Genomic DNA, 11,198 nt, shown 5'->3' on the forward strand with positions numbered 1-11,198 from the left:
GATATCTAATTTGAAGGGTTATAAAAATTATTTTTTTAAGAAAAAGGACTAAAATGACTAAACATCAAAAGTATATCAACCATATTAACCTATCTTTTTAATTTTATACAATTAAACATGTGTGTATAAATATAAGCATGTTAATGCTAAGTTCAAACACATGACCTCATTTAAGCGTGACGGGTGACGCTTCTACTAAGACAACTCGTTATTAAATTATTACACACAAAAAAAAAAACACTCTTGTGAATAAATTTTAAATTTAATTTCATAAAGAATGGGTGAATTTTTTTTCTTTTCATGTGTTAGAATTTTCAAAAGAAAAGAAGGGAAAAGGACATGATGAAAATGAATCACAATTGATACAATATACATGATGATGGCAAATCACTAAAAATTTAATTACTCAAACAGAATAAGAGCACATCAAATTAGAAAAAAGAAAATATTACACTCATATTATTGCTGAAATACTCGAGGAATATGATACAATATGCCAAACAAAAGGGCAAAAAAGGGAAAAAAATTTGACAAATGCACAGAAATTATAATATCATACAAAACCAAATTCTTCAGCTAATTCGTTCTTCCTCGATTTGCACAAACTCTGTTTCTGGCCTTTTTTCTTTGTTTCTTAATTTGACCTCCAAAAGTTCTGACCAGCCACTGAGGTTTTCCAATTAAGAATACAAGATATCCCATGAAAATTCCAAATATCATCCCACATCCATATCCAATGGCTACTGGTTTCCAACCAAACTCAAAGAATGTTGATGAAGATGGCTGTGGTAGTTTTCCTTCATCCTTGCTGCAACTTTTTGTCAATGGAACTCCACACAATCTTGAATTTCCTTCATATGAATCTTCTAAGAATGTGTCAAATTGCTTACCTCTTGGTATGATTCCCTCAAGCTGGTTCCATGAAAGGTTCAAAATAGCCAAAAAGTTGAGATTCGTCAATGTTGGAGGAATCTCACCTACAAGCTTGTTCCATGATAAATCTAACCATTCAACATTTGTCAAATTCCCCATTGATTGAGGAATAGAACCTGTGATTCCATTGTGGGAGAAATTCAGTCCTTTCAGTGAATATAACTCTCCAATCACTTTTGGAATCTCTCCATCAAATTTATTACTTGACAAGTCAAGAGTAGTTAATATTTTCAAGATCTTTTCAAGCTCCATGGCATTACCTTTCATATTGATCTTCACTGAATACTGATATAAGAGATCATTTCTACTTTCCATGTACAGAGATGTTGTTTCAACACTGTCTACCTTCACCATTCCTTTAAATTCTTTGATGTATGTTGCTGGCAAAGACCCACTGAAATGGTTGCTGGAAATGTCAAAAATCCTTAACTTCCAAAAGGGATGCTTGGCGTTGGAACTAGTAATAGTTCCATGCAGCTTATTATCTCTCAAAACAAGTACCTGTAACTCTGGTAGAGCTTCAAGCCAATTGGGAAACGTGTCCTCAATCTGGTTCTCTCCCACATCCAAAATTTGAAGTTGATCACAATAAGCCAAGGATCTAGGGAATGGTCCCTCAAGTTTGTTGTTATTGAGATTCAAAGATTGCAGCACACTGTCCTTTGAAAAATTGTTAGGAATAGTTCCGGTAAGGCCATTGTTCCGCAAGTCTAGATCAGAAATGGATAGGACGGCCACAAGGCACTGTGGAATAGGGCCTGGCAAATTGTTGTGAGACAAGTTGAGTATCATAAGTGAGCTTGCATTGCAAATCAATGATGAAATTTGCCCACTTATTTTGTTGTTGGAAACTGAAAAGGAGATAATACCCAATGGTGGAATTGGTAGATTTCCTTGTAACTTGTTGAAACCAAGATCAAGAATTTGGATATTTCTCATTGAAAGATGCTCAACTGAAGTCAAAAGATTGTGAGAGAGATCCAAATAAACCAAAGAACCACTCCCCACATCATTGAACCATTTGGGAATTGTCCCTTGAATCTTGTTGTTTGAAAGAGATAAAATCATCAAATATGGAAGCTCAAATAAGATAAATTTAAAGTTTGAAGATATGTCAATGGTAGATCAACATTTTCGTTAAAGCCACTCATCAATGAAAGAAATTTATTGTTTGAAAGATCAAGGGTCCCTAGATTTTGGAGCTTTGAAAATTGGGCAAAATCAACCAGTCCACTCAAATTATTTGAGGATAGACTCAAGAAAGAAAGACTTGTGAGTCCAAAAATTGACTCTGGAAAATTTCCTTCTAACCTGTTGTTGGAAAGATCAAACTCCATCAATGAGTAACTTGAAAATTGGCTAATGGACCCAGTAAGATGGTTGTCATTAAGATGCAAACTTTTCAAAGATGGTGAAGAATAACACCCAGAAGGAATTGTTCCACTGAACAAGTTATGAGACAATTCTAACTCAACCAACTTAGACAGTTTGCAAATTTCATTTGGAATTGGACCAACTAATTTGTTAAAGCTACAATCAAAAGAAGAGAGTTGAGATAGATTAGACAAAGATGGAAGCTGTCCTCTTATGTTGTTTCTAGAAATTGATAAACTCTCCAGGTTGCTAAGCTCTCCAAACACACTTGTGATTCCACCATTAAAATTATTTTCTGAAAAATCTATGACAATGAGATGTTTCAGACTTGAAAGTGATGATGGGATTTGTCCACTAAAATCATTATTACTAAGGATTAAGGAAGAGAGAAGCTTTAGGTTTGAAAGGAATTGAATCTCACCACTCAATTTGTTTGAGCCAAGGTTCAAATGAGTTAGATGAGTGAGATTCCTGAAACCCAGAGGAATTGGTCCTTCAAGTCCACAACTTTCCAGATTCAAATTATTAAGATGCCTCAAATCACCTATGGAATCAAATATTCCTCCTGAGAAAGATGTGAGGCTAAGATCCAGAGATGAGAGAGGCGAGCTCCAATTGGACCTTGGAAGTTGACCTTTAAGATTTTTATTCAGTGACAAATCCAGCCATTGAAGATTTTGTAAACGAAAAATGTCACTTGTGATGTTTCCCTGCAACTTAGTATCTTTAAGTCTAAGGGAAACCAAAGGGGATGATGAATTCACAAACAAATAGAAGGAGCTTGGCATAACAGAAGACATGTTCACATAATCTAAGACAAGTTCTCTTAAATCAGTCATGTTTAAAATGAGTTGTTCCCATGTGGATTGTTCAAGTCTCAAATTCCCCCAAGTAACAGACAAATCAAGAGAGACTAATTTAGACAATTGTGTGATTCTGGGAGGAATTTCACCATTGGAAAAAGAAGAGCTCAAATTTAGATGAGTGAGATTAGGAAGGTCACCGAATTGAGATGGTACCAAAGACCCTTCAAAATCATTGTAAGCCAAGTTGAGTGTCTGAAGATGAACAAGTTGAAAGAGTGTGCTATTTGAAGTGAGTTGACCTTGAAGAAAACCTGAACTAAGATCAAGGCCAATCACTTGACCAGACACAGGGTCACATGTGACCCCATCCCACAAGCAGCAATTTGAACTATTCCCCCACGATCTTGTTTTTGACAAAAATGAGGCTGTGAATTGATCCTTGAATTGGAGAAGTGCAGAGTGATCAAGATGATTACACAATGGATCAGAGGAAGAAGAAAGGGAAGGGAGAAGAAAAACGAAACAGAGTAGAATTGAAAAGGCCATAACAAAAGTTGAAACTTGGAAGGCAACGAGTGAAAGATGTGTTTGGTAGCTAGCTAACAAATTATGCTTTTATTTATAGAGCGAGTCACATAAGGGTCCCTCTCTTGAAGGCACCGCGGGAAACACGCAACTAAAGGACTTTTGCTGGCAACTGCCCAAGAGGAACAGTAAGGCCATAGGCAACATCATTTAATGTTATGAACAGTTGTTGGAATACGGTAGTATAATATCCTAATTATAAAACCTCGTTTATAATTAGGATCAGAGGTAGTATTAATATTTCAAGTGTCTTGTTTCTTGGGAATAAAGAGTTAATATAAATTCAGACATATTTTGGTTTTGATTCCTTAAATTTTAAACTCATGATTTTTAGTGAAAATTAGTTTGTCTTAAAACGTTATACTTTGGAGGTGTAACAATATTAAAATTTGCTGAATCATCATAAACGGTGTTAAAATGATGGTGTGGACTCACTTGATAGCACATTACTAGATTTTTTGCGGATAATAAAAAGAAAGTTCCTCAAAATGCAATGCAAATTACGATTATATAAAGAGAGATGGGTTTTCAAAATGCAGTGTAATGAACAATTCCTCAAACGAACAGTGGGGATAAAAAAATGGGGCTAAACAACTTTGTTTTGATGACTTGTTCTCTTCTTTTTTTTTTATCTTTTATTAGTCACACAAAATCTATAGTTAGGTGTTATTTAGTGAGTTATATAACTACTCTAATGCTGTTTATAATACTTTAGTAGGTTTTTATATCATTATGTCTCTAGAGACTAATATTTTAAGATAGACTAAATCCTAGAAACTAAAACCATGTATTTGAAATTTAAATGACTAAAATCAAAATAAATTCAAATTTAAAGGACCAAAAATTATATTAACCTTTAAATAAAAATCATCTAAATTTTGTATCATATGTAAATAACTTTTCCAAGTCCCAACCTTTAAAAGTTTACAAGAAACCTACATAACCTGTATAGGTAACTCATTTACTTTCTAGTTACGTTTTGTTTATTATTTAATCTGGAAATAATTTTAAATTTAAGGAGTTTATCTACATATAATTTAAAGTTTAAGAGGATTATATAATATAAAAATAAATTTTAATTAAGGGGCATAAATGTATAATTCAGAATTATGTGTGTGGCAGCAGCAAGCAACGACAACATAATAGTAGTAGGAGTAGGAATAGCAGTAACAATAATATTAGCAATGTTAATTTGTATGAATATTTTAAAGAATTGCTTGAACATATTGAACTAATTAATTTATGTGATTATATTTAGTGGTATGAAAAATGGGCAAGAAGTAGCATCAAAATGAAGGATCGGCCACCTAAATAATGAATGGGATGATCATTATACTAGCTTCAATCCTTAATATAACAGTTAGTTTAATGTCACATTTATTTTTTTTAAAATAGTCATTGTAATAGTTGCATATATTAACTTTTAATTTGGTCATAGATATATCTCTCATATTTATTTATTTATTTTTAAATTAGTCCTTGTAATAGTTGTACATATTAAGTATTCTATCAAATAATAGTTCTAGTTAATGCACATGATTAGTAAGAGTATTTGAAGAAAAACAACATACTCCTCCGATCCTTAATATAAGACCCATTTAACTAATTTGATTAAATTAAAAAAGTTAGGTAAGTTAGTTAATTATAAGAAAAGTGAAACATTTTTCCTAAAACACCATAATCATCTTTCTTAATACCTCCTCTCCCTCTTCTACTTGATTATGGTTGAGGGAGTATCCATAGGGGTAATTTAGAGAAAATTGATAAATATGAGAAATGGGTCTTATATTTAGGACCAAAATCAATGGGTCTTATATTTAGGACCAAAACCAACTTTAGAATTAGGTCATATATTAAGGACTGAAGGAGTATATTTTTGTTACAAATAACTAGCTTAACAAATTTTTTTAATCTACTCAAATTAGTCAACTAGCTCTTATATTAAGGATTGAATGTGATATTATACAGGGAATCAAAATGAGCTACTATTAATATAGACATACATTTCATTTACACATTCATGATTAATAACTCGATCCCTGACCCTTTTTTATTCTTGTGGCAATAAAAGTCAGGACAACAAAAGCGCATATAAATTTACCAGACCACAATTTCCTTGGGGAGGGAAACTCCTCTACTATCTCCATTGAGAATATGATATAAATTCAAAATTTTGAATTTTATAAAAAGGATAGAAAGAAGTACCACCTCAGTCCTTATTATAAGTCACTTATAAGTTACAACACATTTTTACATGTCAAGAAATGCATTAAATTGACAAAATTTTTCAATTTGATCGTTATTAAAGTTTTTTTTATCTCTCTTTCTCTCTACATTTACAAATTATTTTCACATCTTTTTTTTATTTCTCTTTTCAATAAGAATTAAATAAGGTAAAATTGGAAAGCAAGCATTAAATACACTACAAATAATTTAAATTTATAACTAAATTTTTTCTCTACAGGTGACTTACATTTGGAATCACAGTGATATATATATTTTGCTAATTCCTTTATGCTCAAACTTATAATTTATGTGGAAAAATAAATAAATATATATATATGGATTTTTCGTGTGGATACAGATACATAGTATTATTTTGGTCTTAAATGTAAGTGACTCATGAGATAAAATTTCAATTGTAAATATAAGTTACTTGTAATATATTTAATACTTATTTTTAATTTTATTTTTATTTAATTCTTATTAAAAATAGAAAAATAAAGAAGACATGAGAATAATTTGTAAATATGAAAAAACTTTAATAACCATAAAATTAAAAATTTGTCAGTTTAGGGCATTTTGTTGATGAAAGACAGTTTATTATAGGTAAATGGGAGGGTGTAGGGCACGTCAACAGCCAGTTGGGTGAATATTAATTGTTCGGAGGGGTATGAATTTTTAGGGGGCAAAAGTGTCCTCGGCATTTATGAACAGCTTGACCTGTCTTCAGGGGCTTCCCATGCACTGTGCTGGTTCTATCGTTGACTTTGACCAATTCAAAAGCATGACTAAAATGACTCTGTCTTGCCAACAAGCGAAATCAACGGTAGAGCCCCGCCAACTTTCATGAAATGATCATCAATATACCCATTCATACATATGCATACATGCATACACACACATCATCTCAAACATGTGTAGTTAACTCGATGGCCAAAAAAAAAATGAAAAAAAAAAACTCCCCCGCTCTTGTTTATTTCTTTTTATAAAGTATTTACAGTATCTTTTTATACATATTAAAAAAATCTTAAATTGCATTAATTTTTAATTAAAATATAATAATTTTTTAACTTTATCTTTATTTAATATATATCTTTTAAAAAACTATATATACTATAATAAATAAAGAATAAGTATATTTATGTTAAAAATTTAATGAAGTGATTTATAAATAGAACCATAAAAAATATTAAAAAAATAATAATAAAATACCTTCTGAATTTCAAAATGACAAATAAGGCATCCGAATAAACAAAATGACAAAGAAGGCATCAGGTACTAATATGAAATTTTGATTTTGAATTTTACAAAATACAATGGGATTTACAATGTTCATAGTGAGAGTTATTACTTCGTCAATGGGTTTTGCAACCTATTTTGAAGGGTTGGGTAAGTTTTCTGTGAAAAAAATATAATTCCACGCTGAATTTTACAAACACATAGTGGTATTTACAACTTTCATAGTGAGATTTACTACTTGGTCAATGGGTTTGCAACCTGTTTTGAGGGGTGGGTAACTTTTCTGTAAAAAACAATACAATTCCATGCTGAATTTTACAAAATACAGAGTGAGATTTACAACTTTCGTAGTGAGAGTTACTACTTTGCCAATGGGTTTTGCAACATGTTTTGAGGCCAAAAATCAAAATTCTAGATTAATACCTGATGAGTTCTTTATTATTTTGTTTATTCAGATGCCTTATTTGTCATTTTGAAATTCAGAAGGTATTTTATTGTCATTTTCCCAAAAAAAATCTCTTTTTATGTTATAAATAAGACTAAGGAATGTGTAGTTGACTTAGTAAATTTGTTCCAAATTTAAATTTTTTGTAACTTTAACCATATTAAATTAGGTTGTAAAGGAAAGAGAAAAATACAAAGAATTACATTTAAGTATTAATTGCAATGACAAAATTAACAAATAAGTATTAAATACTCCCAAGTCACTTATATTTGGACAAAATTATTCTCCTATAAACAACTTATATTATAGACCAAGGGGAGTACAATTTATTAATAGTGTATTAATTTATTCTTTTAATTTTTTTTGTACAATGTATGTAAAAACAATATCATGTTGAATCATTCGTCCGTCCGTTCATTTTGCCCTAGAAATGGAAAACTTAAAAACATTTAGAATATATCAAATACAACCTGTGATGCTTAATATGAGAGCTAGTTGAATGGTTGGATTTGGTTTTAAATATAATACTCTAATATACTTTATTTTTTAAATTTATAATTTTTTCTCAAAATACTTATATTGATTGTAAGAAGTTCTCATTTAAAAAATAGTTCTAATGCATGTGAGAAAGTAGTTTAAAAACTCGTTTAGAATGTTTTATAAGCAGTATCTTAATTATGATTTACCAAATTAGAAAAATATGTAGAAAGAATTTTGTCTTGATTTACGTAAAATATATTTATAAGTACTTATGAATGTGATTCCAAACAGACTCTAAGATAATATTAGGCTGGTTCAAGTTAAAGTGGGCCTTCAGCTCAAAAATTGGATCAAAGGTAACATCTAAAGTACTCTTTCGGTTCTAAATATAAGACCCATTTTATAATGTAAATTACACTACAAAATTCGGTTATTCACAAGAAACACAAAAAAAATTTACAACCCAAAATGTAAATGTTTGAGTGTAAATGAACAAGTAAAATTCAGCTATTTACAATCTAAATTCAGTTATTCATAAGAAACATAAACATTACAAAACTAATAAGAGAATTTACAACTTCAAATGCAAGTATTCATGTTTCTTATAAATAGTTGAATTTGGGTTGTAAATATCTTAATTGTTATTATAAATTGCTAAATTTAACTTGTTCATTCACACTCAAACATTTACATTTTGGGTTGTCAGTTCCCTTTTGTTTTTTGTGAATTGTCAAATTTGGATTGTAAATCCACAAACTTTTGTTGTAAATCTTTAAATTTTACTTGCTCATTTACACTTAAACACTTGCATTTAGGGTTGTAAATTTCATTATGTTATTTGTAAATTGCCAAATTTTTGTTGTAACTTGTTGAATTTCACTTGTAAATTCTTGAATTTTATTTGTTCACTTACACTTGAACACTTGCGTTTGTTTTGTTATATATATATATATATATTTTTATTTGCATCAGACCTTCCCTTAGTCACCTTATTTTAAAATAAATCTTCCAGCCACCGGAGCTACAATAGAGGCTACCAAAGCCCCAACCTCCAGCGGCGGTGATCAGTGGCCGGACCTCCTCAGAACTCCGGCGACCAGTAATATTTATTTTTTAAAAAAATAAAAATGAAGGGTATTATTGTAATCTTATTCTTAATTTTAATTTCAGTTTGGTCCTTTAGTCCTGCAGTGACATTTCATAATGTTTTGGGGTTGTTTGAAATAAATTCTCAACAGCGGTCCTTGATCAAAATTTTTCCTTAAATTAATTGACTAATAACATAGGACAATGACCAAGTGGGACTCGTAGAATATTTTCTAACGTGGGAGAAAATTTGCCAACATGGTAGAAAAAGTGGGCACAATATTACTGCCACCTCTGTGTTATTAATTTAGAAAGATTAAGAAAATTATTATATTATTTAATTATATTACATGTTACATAATTTTTTTTAAATATAAATCATTAGATTATATATTAATCTATAAATAAGGCCAATTAATTTGAATAAAAATGATAAATATAAATATTATAAAATAATTTGATAACTTTCTTAATATTTTTAAATTAACTAGATTTTATTAAACAAGCGGATGTAGAACTACTTTTTGGGTTTTAGTTAGACCTAAAGTTTTATTCACGTCTTAAGTCCTGCATATATTTCTTTCTTTTCCATATTCTTATGTTTTTAAGTATTTGATATCTCACATATTTTGTTATCTTTCCTCATACGATTTTAGTTTATATCCACACTTCGCCATTTCAAATTTTTAAAAATTGTCTACCACTAAGATTTTTACATAAGTGATAATTGTATTGATGGGGCGGACATATTTCGATTTTCGATTCCAGTTCTCCCAGAATCCCTATCTCGTTTTGTTCTCAAAATCCCATCCTTATCATTAAATACAAAATAAATGGTTGGGATTTAATATTTTAAAAAAATGAATACCCATCTTTTCACTCATATTTATGTACCATGATAATAATAGTTTTTAAAATATTAAATCTAAATTATATAATATTTTCAGTCCTTAATATAAGATCTAATTGACTAATTTGAAGAGATTAAAGAAATTAGTTAAGTTAGTTATTTGTTATAAATAGATTTTATCTTTCTTAGACTACCTATGTTAATCATGTATTTAGTTAGAATTACTATGATAAAATATTTAATATGTGTGACTATTAAGAAGACTATTTTAAAAATAAATAAATATAAAAGATATAGTAAATTAGGATTTTATATTTAAAACCAAATTAAAAGTAAAACAAAATAAGTACCGGGGTTAATATTTTTTCATATGTGGAGGCGAGATTTTGAGAAGCAAAGTAGACAGTGGATTCTCCATCCCTGTCCCACCAAGTTTGGTGTCCTATTCCATTGAAACGTTATTCGATTGTCTATAGAGAGACGAAGATTATTGAAAAAATAAAAAATAAAAAAGCCTAACAAAATTAAAAAAAAATTATAAAAAATATAACATGTTTTTCCTAAAGATTATAATCATTTGTTTTAATATTCCCCTCCCTCTTCTGCTTGATTATGGTTGAAGGAGTATTTATAAGAGTAATTTAGAAAAAATTGATAATATGAGAAATAGATATTATATTTAAGACAAAAATTAACTTAACAATTAGGTCATATATTAAGGACCGAAAAAGTATATAATTTTTTTATGGTCTTTTTTTACGATTTTTTCGTATTCCCAACAGAGACATTTTGCCATCCCCGGCTCTTCAGTTGAATTTCCACCGTCCTTCTTTCCCAGAAAGATTCTTGCCCGCGATAACCCACTAGGAAACAGGTCCTGTCATGAGCTTCTTTTGCGGGCTATCCTAAGTCAAGTAGGGCTGTTCACGGGACGGATTGGAACCGGGACAGGCCCGTCCTGATAAATAGTAATGGGACAGAAAATCTGTCCCATGTCCAGGCCCGTCTTGGTGTTGTCTTGGTCCCGATCAGGACGGGACCAATCTGGGACGTCTCAATATTTTTTTTTAATTTTTAAATTTTTTTTAATAAAATCTATTTTTTTGATTATAGTTTTTGGGCTTAGGCCTTATAAAAATGTCTTTTTATTTTCTTTTTTATTTGTTTGGACACTTTT

General features: G+C 30.1%; 1 protein-coding gene across 1 annotated transcript; it reads right to left on the bottom strand.

Annotated features, from left to right (window-relative positions):
- Positions 1 to 576: 576 nt before the first annotated feature.
- Positions 577 to 3,659, bottom strand: LOC114712624 (receptor-like protein 9DC3). The gene is made up of 2 exons (XM_028897170.1): positions 2,204 to 3,659; positions 577 to 1,886 (listed from the first exon to the last, which is right to left on the bottom strand). Exons 1-2 carry the CDS (start codon positions 3,657 to 3,659, stop codon positions 577 to 579), a joined length of 2,766 nt encoding a protein of 921 aa, XP_028753003.1.
- Positions 3,660 to 11,198: the final 7,539 nt, after the last annotated feature.

The sequence above is a fragment of the Neltuma alba genome, unplaced genomic scaffold, assembly GCF_004799145.2.
Source record: "Neltuma alba isolate B1F8T4 unplaced genomic scaffold, ASM479914v2 tig00011382_pilon, whole genome shotgun sequence".
Classification (NCBI taxonomy): domain Eukaryota; kingdom Viridiplantae; phylum Streptophyta; class Magnoliopsida; order Fabales; family Fabaceae; genus Neltuma; species Neltuma alba.

What these genes read in the sequence shown, in the direction of transcription:
- LOC114712624 (XM_028897170.1), bottom strand. Translation starts at nt 3,659, where the DNA reads ATGGCCTTTTCAATTCTACTCTGTTTCGTTTTTCTTCTCCCTTCCCTT. An exon ending in GTCAATTTTTGGACTCACAA is followed by an intron (nt 1,887 to 2,203) that starts GTCTTTCTTTCT and finishes TTTTGACTTCAG; the next exon opens with TTGAGCATCTTTCAATGAGA.